This window comes from Magnolia sinica, chromosome 1, assembly GCF_029962835.1.
Source record: "Magnolia sinica isolate HGM2019 chromosome 1, MsV1, whole genome shotgun sequence".
Lineage (NCBI taxonomy): Eukaryota > Viridiplantae > Streptophyta > Magnoliopsida > Magnoliales > Magnoliaceae > Magnolia > Magnolia sinica.
In genome coordinates this window covers 138942009-138964985 of record NC_080573.1, presented here as the reverse complement: position 1 = coordinate 138964985, position 22977 = coordinate 138942009, and the positions used below count along the sequence as shown (strand labels likewise).

General features: G+C 40.6%; 1 protein-coding gene across 1 annotated transcript; it reads right to left on the bottom strand.

The window, feature by feature from the left end:
• Positions 1-10353: 10353 nt before the first annotated feature.
• LOC131220840 (putative pentatricopeptide repeat-containing protein At3g13770, mitochondrial) lies at positions 10354-20356 on the bottom strand. Its single transcript, XM_058215689.1, has 2 exons — positions 19486-20356; positions 10354-11929 (listed from the first exon to the last, which is right to left on the bottom strand). The coding sequence occupies exons 1-2, from the start codon at positions 19973-19975 to the stop codon at positions 10491-10493; spliced, it is 1929 nt and encodes a 642-aa protein (XP_058071672.1). The 5' UTR covers positions 19976-20356; the 3' UTR covers positions 10354-10490.
• Positions 20357-22977: the final 2621 nt, after the last annotated feature.

Sequence of the window (22977 nt, the reverse complement as noted above, 5' to 3'; positions counted from 1 at the left end):
CTGGATGGTCAGAGCAGTCCCATCACTTTCATCTTTGGCCCATTGACCATAATCCTGGTGGCCCACCAAATCAACGGACCTGGTCACCACTTCTCATGTGTATCTCAAGGGAACATCAGAGAACTTTTAGGCAGCACAACTGCATACCAGCATTAATCCTCCTCCGTTTTTGGCCTAACTCGAACGTCGAAGGACTCAGTTAAGACTATGGTGATTGCGGCCCCCACATAATTAACACTAATCCAGCAAGCCTGATCGTCAATCACCTCCTTTATTACACACTAATTCAAATTATATTAAAGGAAGTCATTTTCTCTTTTTGTTCTTCTTTTTTAATTAAAAGGAGGCTCTTAATGCTTTCCAATTGATTTCTTTAGTTTGAAGAGAAACCAAAGCACCGGCTAATAATCTCTTTACTAAGAAAGAGATTTACTAAGCCCACACGCGTGTGCATAGCGGCTCGTGCACACCCCACAGATGTCCCAGCATGGCACATTGTTATAAGATCCAATTCATTCATTGGAGGCATACTACCACATAGATGCTCTGGTCCAAGAATCAAATCGGTCAACTCATCAGGTGGCCCACCACTTCCGTGGCAAATGTAAGGTTGGAAAGAAAAACTTAGCTGAATTTTTCTTACTTGGCCGTCCAACTGTTTTTGACAGTGGGCCCACCAACACGGTCAGAATGCACCTGATAGACGGCTTCGATATTGCACCCGTTGTCCACACTGACAGATGTGGTGACTTGTACACGTGCCAAATTGCACACTCGTCTGGGTTTCAGCAAAGCTCTTATGCAAATTAATGACTATTGTCTAATCACCATCCAAGCTTGATGAGACAAGACCGTTCTTCTACCGATCGTGACCGAATATTGACTGTACGAGGAATATTGAAATGTCCTCAAATGGCATGAGATGGAAGGAGGACATGGTGCAACGAGGGTCAACATGGCACACCTATACCAGATCCGGTCCATTCATCAGACGGGTCTCAAGATATACATTCCATGACTCAAGACTAAGATTGGCCAGCTCGCTACATGGGCCACACGTGCAAGTTGCATATATACCATTAGCCATTTGCTTTCCAAACATGCGAGTCTCCAACACCAGTATCTAGCCTTATAAGTGAAACTGGCCACTTTAGTATAGGCTCTACTTGATGACTAGTCCAGATTTTGCACATGTGTGCCACATTAGCACGTGTGTAGAGGAGCTCACTGTCCATCTCGACTAATCAAATACACTAAGATAAAAGGAAAGCAAAGGTTAAAGAAAAATGACGAACATATTCCCTAATCATGAATCAAACATTCATTATCTTTTATATGATTCCTTAATACGACCAAAGATGGGCCGTGATTTTCAGGGTGGCTCACCCGAAGTGGACGGCATCGAGTTGCATTCTAAGGTACAACCACCAAACTGGTAATAGCTATTGGAGCAATGATCAACTACACCGGTTGTAGGTTATCCTAACATGCAACCCGCCATACATGCCAGCATCACACGTGTACATGACATCATAGCTTCCGAAAAAGTGGGGCGCTGGTTGGATCTCCTGGCACGGGAGACAGTTGTATGTTAAGCTAATCTACAACTGGTTGTGAGGAAACACGAAACAAGTAATGTGATGTAGGGTGGGCGGTGGATGCTTTCATGCCCAAGATGGATCAAAGAAGGCCCGATATGAAGTGGAAGTCATCGAGACTATCAGAACCTTAAAACATGCATATCTCGCAAATTGTAATAAGTTACTAGACATATGATGTATGATTTTGGGTAGGATCAAGTACTTTAGCCAATTAACCCGGCTATGCGGGTTACACGCCAAATTAGGGAGATTCCATTATATTGATGGTCGAATTTTATATTTATTTCTGTTTTTAATATTTTTAATAAGTTTTAGTTTAATTATAACTCTTTATCCACTGGGCTTTAAAAATTGTGTGCAACATAAAAAGTGCTTAGAAAAATTTAGAGAAAAACATGGTTAAGCCACATAGAACCTTTACCAAATTTACTATTTATAATAAGTTACGTTTTTAGGGAGTTTTAGTTATGGTTTAATTTTGAAATTTCTTCCTAGGCTTGGTATCCTTATTTAAAGGGTTGTAAATTCTTTTTTAATCATCCGTCAATTAAATTATGAATTTTATAGAATTTATATTTATTTTTCTTATTTTTTTCTCACGAATTCCATAAGCCAGTGTGAGGAGTCCAGGTAAGCAAGAAAACAGTGATAGACCTCATCACGTTATAATGGGATTGGAAAGGTGAGATGGAAATTGCCGCTCCAAGTTGGAGAAAACTATAAATTATTGTTTTGATTCAAGCAAGCTGCACTCTCGTATAATCTCAGCCGTTGATTGTGTAGGTGAAAAGAAAGACAGATCAAAGCCATCTTACTTGAGGTTTACGGAAATCGACTTGAGCGTTGATCATGTAGGAGTTGGGAGGGATAGATCAAAGCCATCCACGTAATATACAATAGATGGGGCTGTGTATCATCTATCATCTTTTCAAACACCCTTTCGGCAATACTTTGTTTCATTGCTGGAATAAGCTTGGATTCCCAAGAATTCCATAAAAACGGAAAGGAATCGATTAAAAAGCTTTTAGACGTGAGAACAAACGTTGATCATCGATCGTAAAGAAGATAAACGATACAGATGTGGCTAGATGGTGGTTAGAAGTCATGTTCAAGATGACGTGGCCCCCCTTCTAATGACAGTAATAACATTCAGGTGAGGACCACAATCATGTTTAAATGACCGTAAAAAGTACTTGGAATCATCACAAGCCTAGATGATTTATGAGTCAATGGGGCCCACTCTGGATTACGTGGCTATGTAGTACTGAAGGCCAATGGCATGCACCATTTAGAAAAGTGTGATTTATGTGATAGTTCGTCGTGCAAGTGGATAGGTGAATGATCATACACGTTTGTAGGTTCTCATATGGTCAAGCTGTTTGAGTTCGCATACAGTCGAGCTGTTTGGTCAAGCTGTTTAAGTTTCAGGGTAATGTTAGGATGTGGCATGATCTGAATGAGCCACGTGCTGCTGCCAAAGATAGGCCCTCGTACAAAACATGCTTGGAAGTTATTGAGTACGTACACACTCGGCCAAAGACACATGACCCAATTAAATTTCGCAATGTCCCAACACCGCCGAGCACCGGTGTTGGATTTAACACGAAATCAGCATCCCCTCTCTTTCCCAGCGAAAGAAAAAAAAAACAGCATGATCCAAAACTTAGGTGGGCCACACCACAGAACAACCGGGAGCAATGGCGAGGGGACTGCCCACAATAGAAGCTTCCAGATTACATGTGGGCCCAACGTGCTGTTTATATGCAATCCAATCCAGGGACATGGATTATGTAGTAACTTACCATGCTCACCATGAAGTATATGCCATAACCATGCCGTCCATCCATTTCTCAACTCATTTTACTGCATGAGCTCAAAATTGAAGCAGATCCAAAGCTCAAGTGGACTTTTAAAACACATACATTATGTTAATCGTCATATAGTTTACTGATTCAATCCGTGTTCCCAATCCATTCATCAGCTAGCCACACCACGTTGTTTAGAAGTTTTATGCATGATCTCACATTGTTCCTGTGATGTGGCTAGCCAGAGTTTGGCAACAGTCCCATTTTTAGGCTATACAGTGGGCATGAGACAGCACACCTGATGTACGGTTTGGATTCCACACACACGTCATGGTGGGCCCAAAGAAGCTGACGCAAGGATAAACGTGATGAGGTCAATCACCATCTTCCTCAAGGATAACTACTCTGAATCCACGGAACTTCTCTGGACTCCTCACAGATACTTCTCAAATCCATGAGGAAAGAAAGCAAGAAAATAGAAATAAATTCTAATAAATTCGAAATTTAACTAATCAATTAAAATAAATAAGTTCACAACCCTTTAAATAGGGATACCAAGCAACAAGAGAGAAATCAGAAACAAACTATAACTAAAACTCCCTAAAATTCATAACTTACTATAAATAATAAATTTACATATATAGTAAGTGTCCTATGTGGCTTAATCACGTTATTCTCCTAATTATTCTAAGCACTTTTCATGTTGGATACAACATTCTCCTAATTATTCTAAGCACTTTTCATGTTGGATACAACTCCTAAAGCCCAACAGGAGAAGAGTTATAATCAAACTAAATGGAACTAAACATGGAATTCGGCCATCGATATGATGAAATCTGGCAAATTCGGTATCTGCAACCCAGCATAGGTATGTTGGTTGGATAAAGTAGCTCGTCCTACCCCAAAATCATATATGGTACGTCCAGTAACTCATTCCGGTTTGCGAGATAAGCCTGTTTTAATGTTCTGGTGGTTTTGATGAGTTCTGCCTTTGATCGGGCCTTCTCTGGTCCATCTTGGACATGAAAGTGTCCGTGACTTGCTCTACATCAGAAGCTCAACCATATGGGAACTCATATACGTCCCATCTGACATCAACCATCTTCCTTTGCCCAGGCCCTAAAAAGGACATTCCTCCATTTCTTGTAACCGTTGGTGAGCCGAGCAGGAATCAGTATGCAGGGCCTTTTGAGGTCCAATAACTAAGTGGGTGGGGCCCAACAAAATAGCTCTGGCTGGGCTGTTGGGTTGGGTAAACGACTTAGTTGGCTAACAGGTCGGATACAGCCTTCAGCATCTTAAGATGAATATAATAGGGATAGCCTACAATGGTTAATAAATTCAACCCTCTCTATAAGCATTTCATCATTAACAATCAGCACATAACTGAATATAAACACACACAACATCACCAAACCTTTTAAATGACACACGGTGTGTGACCTATTGTTATCCAAACTGTTCATTCATTCATACAGTTAGGAGCAAGTCATGGTGCAAAAATCATGACAATCAGGTGATCCTAAGCTTTAATCAATGGCATGAATATGGACAGTCGAGATTGTGAGAAAATTTTCCTCCTAGGTTCTCATGAGAACTACTTCACGTGAAGTATTTACAAAATCTGAACTGTCCACTAGATGAGTCACCTCATGAAAACCCCCAGGGCTTCAGAAGTCAGCTTGATCCAAAAATCAGATGGGTCATAGCAAAGTGGGAAGGAATTCCCACCCTTGATTTTGATAGGGCCCACCTGATTTGCAAAACAGTTGAAAAGTCGGCCTGATCCAAAAAGCAGGTGGCCCATAGCAAGATGGGAGGGAATTCCCACCCTTGATTTTCAAGGGGACCCACCTGAGTTGCAAAACATCGTGATTTTTTGCCCAACCCAACCCTTACAGCCAAGCTAGATGAAGGGGCCTATATGGCCTAGATTGTATGAAGACATCATGTGAAATGAGTTCTCAAAGGCGGTTGTGTGTGTGTGTGTGTGTGTGTGTGTGTGTGTGTGTGTGTGTGTGTGGTAGAGACAGGAAAATGAGCCTACAGACCTCAACACCTAAAATGATTTCTCTGATGCAGCTGCAGCTCCAGGGCAATATATTCATTTTTGCAGCAAAAGAAAAAGAAGATAACAAATCATTTTGCTGCAAAAGTGGAGGCGCATCTAGAAAGTCTTCCTTTTGGATTCATCTTAATGGACAATGTTTGGATAAATGGAATCCAAGGGAAAAGAAAGGAAATAATAATATTTATCCAAGGATTATTTCCATCCCTATTGAAATTTTGATTCCAATTTCAGGATACCAGTATTGATAGCAAATGGAATTGTCATATCCAATAGACAACCATCACCTGATTTCCTATTGTAGAGAATTCTAACTATAGAAAAGTCTAATGATTACTTTATGGGATCCACCTTTTCGTTTGCTGCCCAAACATCCCAAATTGTCACATAGAAGGAAACCCTTTTCTATTGATTTCCTGGGATTCTTGATGTCCAAACATGCCCTAACATGGATAGCTACATCCAATCCACAATCACTATTTGAGCCCTACTCCAATCCTTTTAACAGCTTTTTTAAAAGGGAGTATATACATCCTCAAACACGTTTTCTGAGCCTAATCAACCACTTCATGAATTCAACCTCCACTAAAAGAAACCCTATATTTGGGAAAATTAGAAAAATAAATAAATAAATAAATCCAGCAACCTCCTTATTCAGGAACCAAGTTTGGCTGTAACATCTTGTAACCTTCCGATTGATCTGATAGGTCTCAGAGTCTTCATTCTTTTCTTTTGTGTTTTCAGCTAAATGCAGAAATGCAACACAAAATCCCCTTGCTTCTGCATCTGAGAAATTGAGTTCTGTTTTCCACCACTTCCCACCCTCCTTAGTTTTCTTGCACAGAAGGGAGCAGTTAATGGCTTGTTGGGTTGTTATCTGCACTGATGGAAAACTTGGGAGATAATGATCAACTCAATTCGAAGGTCATTTCTGTTAGCATCAGCCAAATGCTTAGAGAGGTGTCTTACTGATTTCTCTCCTTCCCAAACCACAGGACCAAAGATCATAGTTTAGTGGTGTCAGTGAGGTCAGCGAGGACACCAAACAGATATCTCATCCTCTTCTCATCTTTCATTTTAGTTGACCAGTACCAAGGGAGACCTGCAGTGGACTATGATCTGGTGGCAGTGAACCTTATCACTTTTGGAAGATTTGGCTTTGGAGCCAACCTAATCACTCCAATGAATTTGTTTTGAAAAGGGAGGGAGAAGAAGAAGTTGGAAGACATACATGCTCACTGAGGAAGAAGGCAATGCATCACACAACACTAACCGCAGAAACCATAGCAACTGCTGTGACAAATTAAGCAGATGGGCAGTTGAAGTTTACTTAATTGGTGATTCTAGACAGAGCACCAAAGAAACTGTTGAGGGTTTCCAGCCCACCTATGTAACTCCTCTAACTTGAAATCCTACTAAAAACATAAGTAGAAACTAATTGAAAGAAAACTCTTGGCATGGAAGATCAAATACCTAGTGCTAGGCAGCCATATCCCTTTGATCAAAGCAGCTCTCTCAAATATGCTGGTTTATTTCATGTTGTCGTTTCAATGCCCATGTACGGCGTATCAAAAGGCTCCAAAGAGATTTCCTATGTAAAGGTATGTAAGAAGAGAAAAAGTTACACCAGGTTAGGTGGAGGTTTGTCGTCCACAAACCCAAGGGGGAATGGGCCTAAAGGATCTTAGAAGTAATGAACCTAACTCTATAGGGAAAGTGGCTATGGAGGTTCAGCACAGACAAATACAGAATTCAGTACCTCTGGCTCTGTCATTTATTGTGCCACCGGCATATGGAAGGATGTGATGGGTGGCCACCCTGGATTTATGAAAAGAATCCATTTTGATGTGGGTGATGGCTCTCGGAGTAGGTTTTGGGATCCATGGATTGTTGAAGATCCATTTACAGGGGAATTTAATAGATTGTATCATCTCACTTCCAATATAGAGTGTGTCAGAGCTGAATTCAATCAGATGGAGAGTGAGACGACTTGATCTCCTTCTCTCCACAGGAATCTCACTGATAAAGAGATTGATGAATTTTCCAGGCTCCATGATTGAATTCAGAACATTGTCATCCATCCGGGGTAGGGATAGATGGAGTTGGAAGGGGGAAAGATTAGGAATTCTTATAGAAAGATTAGGCATTTTTACAGCAAGATTAGTCTATTGATTACATACAATTGGCAGATGGACCATACATAAAGCTCCATTGGCAATACGCCAATTCCCTAGACCACTCGGAGTGGTAGCATTCAGGTGTCTCGTTGCAAAAGATAAATTGTTGACATCAATCATGTTCGGAGAAGAAATATGATTATCTTGAACATGTGCTCCTGTAATGTCAAGGATGGGAAGTCAGTCAATCACGTATTCATCATTACGAATTTCCCACAAAGATATGGAAGTGTTTTATGGAATCATACGCAGTGGGTTATGCCTGCATCAGTTGAGGATATAGCTTTAGCAGCTATGCCTGCATCAGTTGAGGATGTAGCTCTAGCACAGGGATGGGGATTGAAGCAAAAAAAGAAAGAAAATCCTGTGGCGCCAGCCCTTGTTGGGTGGTGGTCTCTTTTGGAAAGAGCAGAATAATAGGATCAATAATAAATTGAAAAGCATTGAAGCAGTATTCCAAAGGGCTAAAAGGAGAGAGTGATGATGTGGGCTATGGGCACCTCACAGTTTCCAGGGCTGTAAATGGGAAGATATATTGGGCATTAGTGGGACCATTGTAATTCTTCGACAGTGCTTGAAGCAAGTTGATTCCTCATCACCCCTCTTTCCCTCCTTTTTTGTATTGTTTTTCTTTTGTTTAGCTTTAATAATATTTGTGTTGGCAATCAAAAAGAGAAAAGACACCTATCAGAACTAGGAAATAATTATGACTTCATTCCTAACTAGACATGACTTGTAGCGCAAGGGAAAGACTGCTTAATTAACACTAACCTCCTATAGAAACTTCTTAGAAAAAACAAAACCTGATTGATGATCCCAACACTAACTCCCTGAAGCAAGCCTAAATTAACCCAGGCACCATTTACTAGAATGGTTAACCAAGATATCGATCATCATCATCATGGCCTTCCTTTGGAAAGGTTTAGAAGCCAAGAATAAGTTCCAACTAGTTAGTTGGGATGAGGTGTGCAAGCTGAGGGAAGCTGGAGAGTTGCGTATTAGGAAGCTCAAGCTCATGAATGCGGCCTTGTTGGATAAATGGTTATGGATATTTGGTGAAGAAGAATCATTCGATCAAAATTTCGCAATAATATCACAAGATTTACTAAATCTGAGCTACATTTTTCAAACTGGCTGAGGGGGCTAGGGCCTCCGAGTAGGGGCGTAGCCTGGCCCATTGAGATCTTCCAAGAATTGCTATGGCAAGTCCTGCCAGCAGAGTTTGAAGAGGTAATACGCAGTGCACAAGCCGCCATGGCATAGCTTTACCGTATACAGTCTGTTCATCAGGGAGAACATGCTGCACGAAAAATCAGTATAGTCAGTATTCAGGTGAGACACATGTTATGTGAGAAAAACAGGCCATTAGCGTAAATATGACTAAAGTGTATGTTTGGCCTACCTGATCAGTGGACTGACCCGATTCTCAGGAGACGGAATGTTCACGGTGCAACTCACCTACTAATGGTCAGAATCTTGTCTGCTCACTAAGTACATGACCCAGGGTATTTTGGTCACTACGACATGCTAAAATAGGGAGAAATGCAAAGATGCATCTCTACCAGTGAAGAAGTCCATTCATCAGATGTTTAGGAACGCTCTGTTGGGATTGTAGATTCACCAACCAGTTGTTCAAGGTGAAAGTGTAGCGACAGGGCCCCTGACTGTAACTAAAATAATAATGGACACTTGTAGAAACATTGCATCCAACTTAGATCATCAAAAACCGGATTTGTCCCACCCAGGAACTAAGCACACAGAAATTGAAATCCAATACAATCCAATCTTCAAACATTCTTGCATTTTTAGTCTCACTTCGATGGGAGAAAATGACACCCCCACATAATCCACAAATACAACCCCTGAGGTTTGTGTGATCATGTTCATAGGCTTTCCAATCCTCTACTGAAATTTCCGCCAATTGCTAAACAACAGATTCCCTACTCAGCAATTTCAATTTTCAATGATTTTGGATGATGGTTGTCTGCATGTGCAAGCATAGCTTAGCTAACAAAAGATAGAAACTAGCAGGCTTTTCCAAAATCTTCAGCTCAAAAGCATGTGGTTGCAACTATCCGTTGTGGTGAAAATTTTCCTTATTTCTGCTTCCGATCTACCATGATCTATATCGAAGGAACTTTCTTCAGTACGCTTCAGCCTATCTGCTTCTTGCTGCAAGTGATAAAGACCCGGAACATTTGTTCTCTCCTTTGAGAATGAAATCTGAAAAAGATGGTTAATCCATTGACTATTCATTTCCTTGTCACAGACAAATGTGGAATCCATTACTGGAATTCAAACTGAACTCGCATTAGCAGCCAAAAGAAAGACAAGGGCAAGTCATATCCAGCTTGTGATTTGGAGATCAAGAAAATGCTAGCTCAGTTAATGCAGGTTCAGTTTCCCATGCCACCACAAGCACCAAGAGTATAAATACCGTTGGGAAGACCTGCCAACAAACTCTACTTGAAATTCCTCGATGCATGCACTGTTTTTTTCCTTTCTGACGTCCGCATAACCCTCTTTCAAATGAATTCATGTCATGGCATGAATGCTTGAGTAATGGATCTTACTGTAATTCACGTTCGGTGCACGTTCTATTGTTGTGAACACATTCCACATTCGTCCACTTCACAATTCCATCCAAAATTTGTAGTCCGCACCAAAAAACCTCCATTGAATCAAGATTTTTTTTTAAAAAGAAAAAAAGGTATCTTGATCAATGAGATTTGTGCGAATTCGTCCACCACCAAGCATATTCTTCTTGCTTGTCCATGGTCAATGGACAGTCAACCTTTGCCCAAATTCATTATACGAATCCATGGAGAAATTTTACCACTCACCAATAATCCCCACAAGAGCAGACTCCTCCGGATATATGATGAAAGCGGTTGCAATCCCTCAAAGATAATTCTCTCCCACAAACCTTAGATACGAACTTGGCAAAATTGTGGCAATCAACACAAATCCGGAGGTTCTTTACAACACGAATCGGAAACCCCTGAGGAGTGCCCATCAATCCAAATGCCATAGCCAATTTCTCACTGTGACTGAGCAGGATTCTCTCCTTCTGCTCGTCGTCCACGTCATGCAAAACACAGCTCAGATCAGGAATGTAACCAGCCTCCTTGATCTTCACTGACAACTCCCATATCTTTGCAGAAATCTCTTCCCTTTTTGGATGAAACTTATCTCTGACGTGAAACGTATGAACTGTTCTATCCAGCTTAATCCAGCTTTGCCCCGGTTCCTTCATCACCGTCTTCTTCTTCATCAATTTCCTAACATTGATGACATCTTCCCATCTTCCCGTTGCAGCATAAATATTGGAAAGAATTACATAGTTTCCAGCATTTTGTGGCTCGATCTCAAAAAGCCGTTCTGCCACGTATTCCCCAATAGGAACATTAGCATGAACCCGACAAGCACCTAACAGAGAACCCCAAATAGCCGCTGTCGGTTCAAAAGGCATCTGTTTGATGAAGGCGAAGGCCTTATCCACCTGCCCAGCACGTCCGAGGAGATCAACAACGCATCCGTAATGCTCGATTTCTGGTTCTATATCTTGCCCATGAACCATCATATTGAAAGTTTCTAAACCTTCGTCCACTAATCCTCCATGACTACAACCAGATAAAACAGCCATGAAAGTGACGCTATCAGGCCTGACTTCTTCTCTCCTCATTGACTCGAAAAGTTCAAGAACCTGCCTTCCCAGACCATGCTTGCCATATCCCACAAGCATTGCATTCCAAGATATCACAGTTCTCTCGGACATGTTATCAAAAACTCGCCTAGAATAAATCAGGTTTCCACATTTTGAGTACATATCAATTAGAGAATTCTGTAAAACAACATATGATGGCAATTCAGATCGAATGATCCGATTGTGCATTTGTCGGCCGTAATCCAAGGCAGATAGCCCAGATGATGCAGTTAACACACTGGTATAAGTAACATAGTTTGATGACATTCCTTCTTTCTGCAATTGGCGAAACAATTCCAATGCTTCCTCATCAAGACCAAGTTGAGCATAGCCAGCAATGATTGCGGTGCATGAAACAACATCCCTTCCAGGTAATTTGTCGAATATTCCTCTAGCTTCATGGATTCTACTGGCTTTTGCATACATGTCGAGAAGTGAGCTCCCGACAAATATGTGTGATTCGAAGTTGCTCTTGATTACAAGAGAATGAACTTGCCTCCCATACTCAAGCCCAAAAGGCCCGTTACAAGCAGTAAGTACGGTTGCAAATGTGAACTCGTTCGGCAGCGTACCTGCCAGAATTTCAACCTATAATTAATCCAGTGAAGTAAGATGATTCCATCAATTAAAATTATCAAAATAAATAGCATTATAGGCCATGCTTTGGACATTCCCAGACCAACCTTATCACATTACATTTCATCTCATAGATGGAGAAAAAAAGAAGAAGACAGAATACGAACTTTGACAAAAACAATACTGAAGGCAAACCAATGCACTGTGATTCTCTTGTCACTACAATGAAAACTGGCCAGCACAAAAACAGAGATCCAAGGAAAAGCAGCTAAAATAGATAGCACAAATCCTCTACCACTCCATTCCCTCAAAGCTTCCTCAAAAGAGCGACTATGGAACTCATTCCCTGCTAGCACCCAGCCCATTAACATATACTATTAGGAATATTAAAAATATTAGGAAAATTTTTAATTCCCCTTTATATAGTTTCCTCTTTTATTAGATTTGATTAGGGTGTAATTTATTGTAATATCCTTGATTGGGGCAATTCCTCGTGTATATATTCAGGGGACAATACTCAATGAAATATACCGAAAAATTCAGAACAATGCTATGATTTCTTTCATCATCATTGCTAGCAACACTGGCAGGAGCCCCCATAAAAATGTGGAAACTCAAGTCGGCGGGATCCCCCATAAAACCCAGTCTCCAATCAAGGGCCTCTGATTCGTTAATCACCCAAGTCGGCAGGAGCCCCCATAAAAATTCCGGGAACCATAATCGCGTTGCACTTGTGAACCTTCTACACACATCTTCAATCCATCTGGAGAATCACCTCCAGCAAACCACCATCCCCATCTTCAGCTGTCACAATCCGGCGTGTCCATTCTGACTAGCACAAACTAGCATCACCATCCATCGTCTACTTCCTCCAGCACAAACTGCTGCAACCTAGACCCATCTTCACCGACCCGTCCCTAAAACCCTTCGCTGCCGACCTCCCGCTGTTCGAAATCGGCACCCAATTTGTCGCAGCACCCCAAAATCCATCTCTGGCCCTCAATCATCCGATATCTTTGTTGTCGTGTCACCATCAAACCACGCCGGAGAATCCCCGCTTCTGCTATTAACACCGGTTGCCCCATCACCTCGTTGCACCTCCTTCCCTTCTATCACCATCATTGTTAACGATCACAGCTCTGCTCAGTGATGCATCCGTTTGGCTAACCTGACATCGGCAACCCCTCATTGACGCTCCTCTCTTATCTCTGTCGAACCCACCACCTCCGCCCACCTCTAAGCGTTCATCTATTGTCGGATTCGACCACCGCCTGCATCTACAGTGTCTATAGCAAGCCATTGTTTTTGCATCAGTCCTGCTTACGATCAGCTACTCCACTCTCGCACGATCCAAGCATCTTCTTCTCAGATCAGCAACATTGGGGCCTTTGCCTCTTCACTCCAACAACGGACACAAGTTGCTTTGTGGAACCTTGCTTTAGCACTCTGCACGCGCATTGGCTTTGTGCATTGCATGAGCAGTTCTCCCTACCGTGCAAAGTGCTTGTGATCGCCAGCATCTTCGTTGTCCTGTCGCCATATCTGCTATCTCCTCTATACACAGTTCACAGCAACTGCCACCGCCCCCTATATGCACAATAACAATTCGCTTTGGACCCGATTCACTATGGACCTAAATCCGACTGGAAAGCTCAACTAGGTATTGTGGACTGTTGAATTTCTTTCGTCACCCCGACGATCGTTGCATTGGAGAGATATGTACACGAATCTTCATTTGTTGCTCGCATTTCTTTTCATCTATTCAGGCCATTTTAGGTGCTTTTTTCCTAATTTATGGCCACTTTATCTAGCATGTCGGCCTTTTCAACTATTTCCTCCCCTCCCACCACTTGGATCGTAGATAGTGGAGCATCTGCTCACATATCCCCTAATCTCTCACTCTTTACACACTCAACACAAACTTTTGATGTTAAACCCATCACATCACCAATTGGGGATGTCACCCCCATCACTCATGTCGGCTCAGTCTCTTTATTTGCATATTTGACTCTACATGATTTTTTTGTATTCCAAATTTTCATTTTAATTTCCTGTATATCAATCAACTCACCAAAAATTCAAATTGTATTGTCATATTTTTTTTCCACCTTCTGTGTTTTTCAGGACCTGTCTTCGAGGAAGCTGCTTGGAGTAGGTGAAGTACGAGATAGACTCTATCACTACCATTCAAACCCAGTCTCCACCCCACCCTATCAGCCATGCCCGCTACTCAATTTGTAAGCCCCAACATTTAGCATATGTGTCTCAGTTACCCATTTGCATCTCGCCTATTTCAAATATTGTCCACTTCAAGTGTTACATTTCCTTCTTCTTCCTTTTGTGATGTTTGTCAAAGGGCTAAGCAAACTCGTCGTTATTTTCCATTAAGTTGCACTCAAAGTGCACTTTCTTTTCATTTGATTCACTATGACATTTGGGGTGCGTATCCCACGCCATCCCATACCAATGCTCACTATTTTCTCACCATTGTCGTTGATTATTCTCGTTGCACTTGGGTTTATTTCATGCGTTTCAAATTTGAAACATATTCTTGTGCCATGGTTATGACTCAATTTCAATGTTAGGTTCACCAAATTCATACTGATAATGACACTGAGTTTCTCTCCAACTCATTGCAAGATTTTTTTCAAGAAAATGGCATACTTCATCAACACACTTGTGTTGAAACCCCAGAACAAAATGGGGTTGCTAAGCGCAAACATCGACATCTCTTTGAGGTTGCTTGAGCTTTGCGTTTTCAAGCATATTTACCTTTATCGTTTTGGGAGGAATGCGTTTGAACTACTACTTATCCCATAATTCGTATATCCACTCCCAATATGGATGGTAGAACTTCATATGAAATGCTTTTCAAAAGAAAACCATCCTATGATCATCTTCGAGTCTTTGGATGTTTGTGTTATGCCCATACTCTTATCTCTCATCGACACAAATTTGCGTCCCATGCTTCTAAATGCATGTTTGTTGGTTATCCTTTTGGGTAACGAGTTTATCGCGTTTATGATCTTGAAATGAAATGTATCTTCACCTCTCGAGACATCACGTTCGTCGAGAACACATTTCCAAGTACCCGACTGTCACCTCTGATGCATCCGCTTCTGTCATTCCCATGCCAATCCTTGAGAAAACCCTTGATCATTCCTTATCACTTCCTAATCCCGACCCTCTACCCTCCATGGTTACATCTTCATCTAGCCTTCGTCATTCTCAACGTGCAATCACTCGACCTACCTGCCTCAAAGAATGTTTGTCCCACAATACCACCCACCTCCTCCCATGCTTCACCTTCTTCATAGCCCTCTACGGGTACTCTCCATCCTTCATCTAACTTCCTCTCATATAATAATTTTTCTACTAATCATGTTGCCTTACTTTCTTCCATCTCTTCCCATGATGAGCCAGCATCCTTTTCTCAAGCGATGAAATTTTCTCATTGGCATGACACAATGGCAGCAAAAATTGAGGCATTAGATAAGAATCACACATGGACGTTACAACATTTACCACTCGAAAAAACAAAAACCATTGGTTGTAAATGGGTGTACCAAGTCAAACACTGTGCTGACGGTACAATTGAACAATTCAAGGCACATTTGGTGGCAAAGGGGTATAATCAAATTAAACAGTTAGACTATCATGAGACATTTGCTCATGTTGCAAAACTTGTCACTGTTTGTTGTTTATTAGTTGTAGTCGCTATTCACCATTGGACAAGACATCAACTAGATGTCAACAACGCTTTTCCCCATAAGGACCTTCAAGAAGAAGTTTATATGACCCTCCACCCGATTTTTCCAAACAGGGGGAGCAATGCGTTTGTCGTCTAAACAAGTCGCTCTATGATCAAGAAACTAGTTTAACCATTTTTCCTCTGCTCTCAAAGAAGTTGGCTATCATCAAGCCTCAACAAATTATTCACTTTTCACTTATTCTGATTGAACTATCTTCGTTGCCGTCCTTGTTTATGTAGATGACATCATTATCACTTGCAACAGTCAATCAACCATCACTATCTTAAAGGAATTTTTACATACCAAGTTCTGCATTAAAGACCTCGGTCCACTAAAATATTTTTTAGGCATTGAGGTGGCCTGTTCCCCAACCAGAATTTTCTCAAGTCAACGCAAATACACATTCTCAAGGATAGCGATCATCTCATAACTCAACCTGCTCATTTTCTATGGAACAAAATTTGCTTTTGACTGATGACCAAGGAGATCTTCAGGACCCATCTATGTATTGACGCCTTGTTGGACGACTCACCTAGTTAACTATAACAAGGTCGGATATTATTTATCCAGTCAACATTCTCAGTCAGTTCATGCATCAGCTTTGCCAACCTCATTATGATGTTGTTATTCATGTGTTACAATATCTCAGTCTTCTCCTGGCAAACGCATTTTTTATCTTCTGATAGCTCTCTTCAACTATCTGTTTAATGTGACTCTGATTGGGTCAGTTGTCCCAAGACAGTGTTCTACTACAAGATACTTTATGATGCCAATCCTATCTCTTGAAGAATTTAAAAAAAAAAAAAGCAGACCGTTGTTACACGATCATCTGTTGAGGCTGAGTACTGCGCAATGGCTAATGCTACGTGTGAACTCACTTCGCTCAAAACTCTTTTACGAGATCTCAACATTCCATATAGCCAGCCTACGCACCTTTATTGTGATAATCAAGCAACCATTCACATCACAAACAATCCCGCTTTTCATGAACGGACCAACCATATAGAGATTGATTATCATCTTGTCCATGAAAAATAATCTTCTAACGCTCTGTGTACTTCATTCATGCCCACCGATCAACAACTTGCGAATATCTTCACGAAACCTCTTAGTCAAGAACGATTTGATCTTTTAATCGCAAGTTGGGCATTGCAAACCATCACACACCAACTTGAGGAGGAGTATTAGGAATATTAAAAATATTGGGAAATTTTTTATTTCCCCTTTGTATATTTTCCTCTTTTAGTAGATTGAAATTAGGGTGTAACTGATTGTAATATCATTGATTGGCACAATTCCTCGTGTATATATTCAGAGGACCATACTCAATGAAATAGATTGAAAATTTCAAAACCATTCTCTCCAAAATTCAATTTTATCATATACAAAATGCCTCATTTGATTGCACCAGCTGAGATGCAATTACTATTGAAGATCCTTCTATTCCTCTCTCATCACAAGCTCCACATAATTCGGCATGGAACCATCTTCCACACAGTGCTTCACCTATCCTTGAACAACCCACATTCCTACTGCTAATCACCTCAGGAAGAGAGCCACCAAGAGTCCAAGCAAGGCCAAATAGATTGAAAAAATGACACCATATTATCCTCCCAGTATAGCAATGGAGAAACAGATGATCAACACTCTTCATTCTTTCAGCACATGTTTGGCAGCACCCACTGACACTTCTTCAAATTATCTAGCAAGAGGATCGTGTTGGCTGATGCCAGCCAGGAAAAAGCTCGCACTCTCAATGGAATAGGGACATGCCAAATCTTTGTGCATTGAGAGTACATCCCAGCATTGGAAGAGAGAATTTGCATCATTGGCTATCCCTTAAAAGCCCTGTTTGAAGAATGTATCCACATTTTTCTGTGCTCATCACCTAGCTTGATTGCAACTTTACTTGGTAAGTTCATAAGATCCCAAAGAGGCAAGTCTCTTTGTTGGATAAATTCATAGCTTGATATTCGAAACAACTACTCCCTGAACATCTCATAGCACTCGGTATCTTTCTCATCCTGGTCCAAGGATAAGAAAGAAGAGATCAACTAAGGGAACATCATCTATCCACAGGTCCTGCCAAAACCAGATTATATTATGTTTACCAATAGGACCTTGCTTAGATTTTATATGCACTAGTTAAAGGCCGATTCTAATTTTTCTTCAATGTTAGGAATCAGAGCGATGAATGTAGCATTCATCCTTTTGCTCATTGACAATCTTCCGTAAAACTCATTCATTACACCCACAATATCGTCTTTCAAGACTTCCTAGCATGGGTGAAAGACGGCCATAGAAAAACCATCCAGCCTAGGCACGTTGTCTCATCCACAACTCTTCTTTAACTTTTTCCTCTTCAAATATTCTTTCAAGCCATTCAGCTTTATCTGTAGGCATACAACTGAAAGTGAAACTATTCAATATAGGCCTCACAAATTGCCCTTTGGAATGCCACGCTTTTGTTTATGGAACCAATAAGCTGATTTCTCCTTCCTTTTTATATGATTATCAAGATCTATAAAAGATAAAATGAGAACTGCATTATACAAGGGAGGCAAAGACATCCTCATACAAAGCAATGATAATTATAGTCCTTTGACTAGGGCGTTGGACCTCTCACCAGCTTCTCTCATTACACATGGCAAAGGAAATCTTCAATTTGATTGCTCAATCCCATATTTAATTATGGACAATAATCTGTCTTGGAATCTTGTGCCAACCAACCTTTGACTACTAAATTTGAAACATCGATAATGTAGATAACCATATATGTATGCTCCAAACTTCTATCACATACTTTGCCAAAACAAAATAGCTAGGACAAGGCTATGGTGATTATCAAAAATTCAATTAGCATACTTCAAATAATTTATGGCATTGCACACTAAACACTACAGAACGATCTATGTGCTAATTAAATGTGTGGTGTGTGTTGCTATGAAAGTACTCCAATGATGGGTTGCATAAGCAAAAGGACATGCTACATTAATGCTACTAAACCTTCCTAAGCAAAATGAAATGCTAATTGCACATGGCTCATCACAGACCTTAGTACACATGTGTTACCATTTGATGGCACACATTACAAATGGGTAAAAGATCAGACCACAAGTCTAGGGGCCCCATCATCAAATGGATATGTCCAAACAATCAGGGAATCCAAGCAATCCTAATCATTCGTATTCGGGCCATGTTATGATCCAGCAGTTAGGTTCACTCAAAACACAACATGATTTTTCAGGCATCGCTCATCACCCATCTAGGTGGGGCCAACCAGACAATTGCTATGGACATTTTACATATCTTCCAGGAGTTTCAATGGGAACTCATGTGTAACAAGTCATGGGTAATTAGCATTGTTTCTGACAACAATTAGGATTTAATAGTCATATTTGTAAGATTAATATGGCATTGACACCCAATAATTATGTGATCATTATTAGTTATGAAGGAAAACACCGTTTGAACTTTGAATTGCCTGAGTGAGAGCAATTGCAGCTGCAGATTAGCAACTATGGAAGACCTAAGTGTATGTTCTTGACTTTATACTTCTTGTCATTTAATTTCAGAAGGTTAACTAGCTACAAGGTGAGTTAAGATTAAGAAAAATGAGACCTTGCAGCCGCTTGGTCGAGAAGACCCAAAAAGCATATTGGCACTGCAATCTCTCCTTTTAAATGCAGAAACCATGCCCCCATCTCATTGATTCGGAAAAAAAAAAAGCCCATAGAATCAATGAAAGAAAATATGAATTCAATCGAAAATACTCATGGGCCACAAAATTCCAATGGTACCTGTTTCTAACATGTGCACAAAAAGATTCAAAGCCTCGGATCGGTGCCCCCTCTGCGCATAAGCAGAGATCATGGCTGTCCAAGACACAACGTTCCGTTCAGACATTCCATCGAGCACCTGCCGTGCATCTTCCAGCGAGTCGCATTTTACATACATGACAATGAGCCTTGTTTTGAGGTATATGGGCGGTAGATAACGGGTTTTTATCATGTGACCTTGGACCCTTTGGCCCTCTCTGATGGCTTTCTGGTTTACGCACTCCGTTAGGAGCGAATCGTAGCCGTCGAACTTCACGCGTGCTCCTTGAATAGCCATTTCTAAGAGGGCTTCCTTTAAACTGCCCTTGATGCACAGAGCTTTTAAACTTGAATCTGGCGGGAATTGGGGGTTTATTCGGCGGGAAATTGGGGTTTTGCAGGGAATGCTTTGAGGGACGAGTGAGGAAAGGCGGCTGGGGTGAAGGAGTAGGTCGGTAATTTTCCTCAACATCGTGAATTTTTTTTTTGAATTGTATGCCTAACGGCTATGTCGCGTGATAGGGCTCGGTGAAAGTACAAGTACGTTTAACGGACGCGAATTTCCCCCAGCAGTTGCACGGAGCCCGAGCAACAAAAAGCTCTGTGGGGCCCACCAGAGGTGCGCGTGTATGATATCCCCTCCGTCTATCATTCCTACCACTTGAGGACTTGGCAAAAGAAATAGTAAAGGACGATCGAAAATTTGAATGATGAGCGTAAATTATTTTTAGTAATTTAAGAGGGTTCCGAGGGCGTCCATCCTAACTAACGGCTCCTTTGATATTGCCCACCTGAGTTTTAGGCTCAGGTACCAACATGTGCTGGCCAAAACAATGGACGAAGCGGATGCAACACAAACATCACGGTAGGTCCCACAGAGTTTTCTCCAACACGGGATGCCTGGATGTCCACGGTCTACCCTTCGATGTAGACACTCAATCCCTCACTCGTGTACGAAAGCTCCGTGGGACCATCGCAATGTTTGTGGTATATCCACCATGTGCATTTATTTCTTCGGCCCTTTTAGACACAAGTCGAGACTGGCAGGAGATCAAAAAAATCAAATGAGTTATCTACAGGATCTAGTGTTACAACCAGGCCCTTCGATATTCAGCCTTTGAATATTTAATAAGAAATTTTTTAAGTCAAAAATGTATATTTGTAAAGAATGTGGATATCATTTGAAAATGAGTAGTTCAAATAAAATCAAACTTTCAATTGATCCGGACACTTGGGATCCTATGGATGAAGACATGGTCTCTTTTACATAATCGGCAATCCCATGTACTTACATGCTTTAGACTCAATGAGCTTAGAATTTGTAGGTAAAATTGTACCATTTTTTGAGACTCAAAACTGGATTAAGACCCATAAGGTACCTTAGTCGATAAAATAAACCCTACTAATTATATAGTAGGGCTTGGATCGATAGATCCACCATGGGTCTCTAGTGTTAGGCTCAAAAAAACCTTTGCTTCGCCACACTCCATTTGATCCCTCAGGATCCTTATCCATCTAACGCGTGTGACAGGCTAGTCTAAATCCTCAATTGAGCACCCCAAGTAAGACTAGTTAAGTCAAGATTGACCAATAGAATTACGTTAACCAATCCTTAGAACCTAAGAACAGTGAGCAGGACTTGTTATAAGGTAATTTGGTGCTTTGTCAGTTCGACCAACCAGCCGATTGTGCACAACTGGACCTAAATAAGACGAATAGACAGAACTGCTAGTTCAGGTGGTGACATAAAGATTGCATGTTTAATGTGATCACACGTGCTTATCTTCAAGTGGTCCATCTGAATGTGTTACCAAGACACAAACTAAAGTCTTGCTTATTCAAAACTGAATGTGCACATTGAAGAAGAAACAATATATAAACTGAATAACATAATCATCAATGCATATAAAAGATATCTCTAAAATGTATATACATAATCAGATCAAAACTGAAAACTCATATTAATCAAACACATCATTGGGATCTACAACTCCCATATACGTCAAATGTTCCTTAAAGAGTGATATGAAGGCCTTTAGTGAGATGATCTGCTATCATCTGCATCGTGCTGATAAGTTCTATAAACACTTGACGATTCTGAACTCTCTCATTCACAACAAGATAATTAATGTCAATATGCTTTGACCTCAATGAATGCTTGTTGTTGTTGGAGAAGTTAATTGCAGCCGAACTATCACAATAAATTTTAAATGGTTTTAAGATCATCTGCATAACCCGCAAACCAGAGAAAAAACTCTGTAGTCAGATTGCTTAGCTCGTGGCTTTATGACAAGCTACATACTCTCCTTCCACAGTATAAGAAGCTATAATCAATTGTTTCACACTCTTCCATGATATGGCTCCACTAACCATCATGAATACATAACCTGATGTGAACTTCTTGCTATCGAGATAGCTCGCAAAGTGTGCATGTGTATATCTAATCAACTCCAAACGATCGGATCTCTTGTATGTGAGTGTGAAGTCCTTTATCCTTTGCAAGTAGCGTAATATTTTCTTAACAGCTATCCAGTTATTTATCCCTGGATTACTAAGGTACCTTCTCAACATTCTAACAACAGAAGCAATATCCAAACACGTACAAACATGAGCATAAATGATGCTCCCTACTACCGACACATACGGAATATCTTTCATCTTGTCATTTTCTAGTTCATTCTTAGGATATTGAAATTGGCCAAATCTGTCACATTTTACAATAAGCGCTTGGCCAGGAGCACAATGTTGTATGTTAAACTTTTAAAAAATCTTATCAATATAGGCCCTTTGCGACAGGCCAAGCAGTCCACATGATCTATTCCAGCTAATCTGGATACCAATGACAAATGATGCATCACCATGATCTTTCATCTCAAAGCTTTGAGATAGAAATTTCTTAGTCTCACGCAACAGTCCAATATCATTACTGGCCAACAAAGTGTCATCAACATATAAGGCTAAAATGATAAACTTACTCCCATTGACTTTCACATATACACACTTATTTGCAGTGTTTTTAATGAAACCATATGAGAAAAAAACTTCATGAAACTTTAGGTACCACTATCGTGATGCTTGTTTTAACACATAAATGGACTTTTTAAGTTTGTAGACCAGATGTTCTGAGCCTTTGGTTTTAAAACCTTCTAGTTGCAACATATATACGTTCTCACTTGGGTCTCCATTCAAAAATGCAGTTTTCACATCCATTTGATGTAGCTCTAAATTTATATAAGTCACAAGAGTCATAATGATCTTAAAGGAGTCTTTCTTTGACACAGGTGAGAAAGTCTTCTTAAAGTTAATACACTCATCCTGACTAAAACTCTTTGGAACTAGTCTGGCTTTTTACCTTTCGATATTGTCCTTAGAGCCCCATTTGGTTTTGAATACCCAATTACAACCAATCAGCCTAATCCCTACAGCCAATTCAACAAGGTCCCAGACTTTATTATCCCTCATAGATTTTAATTC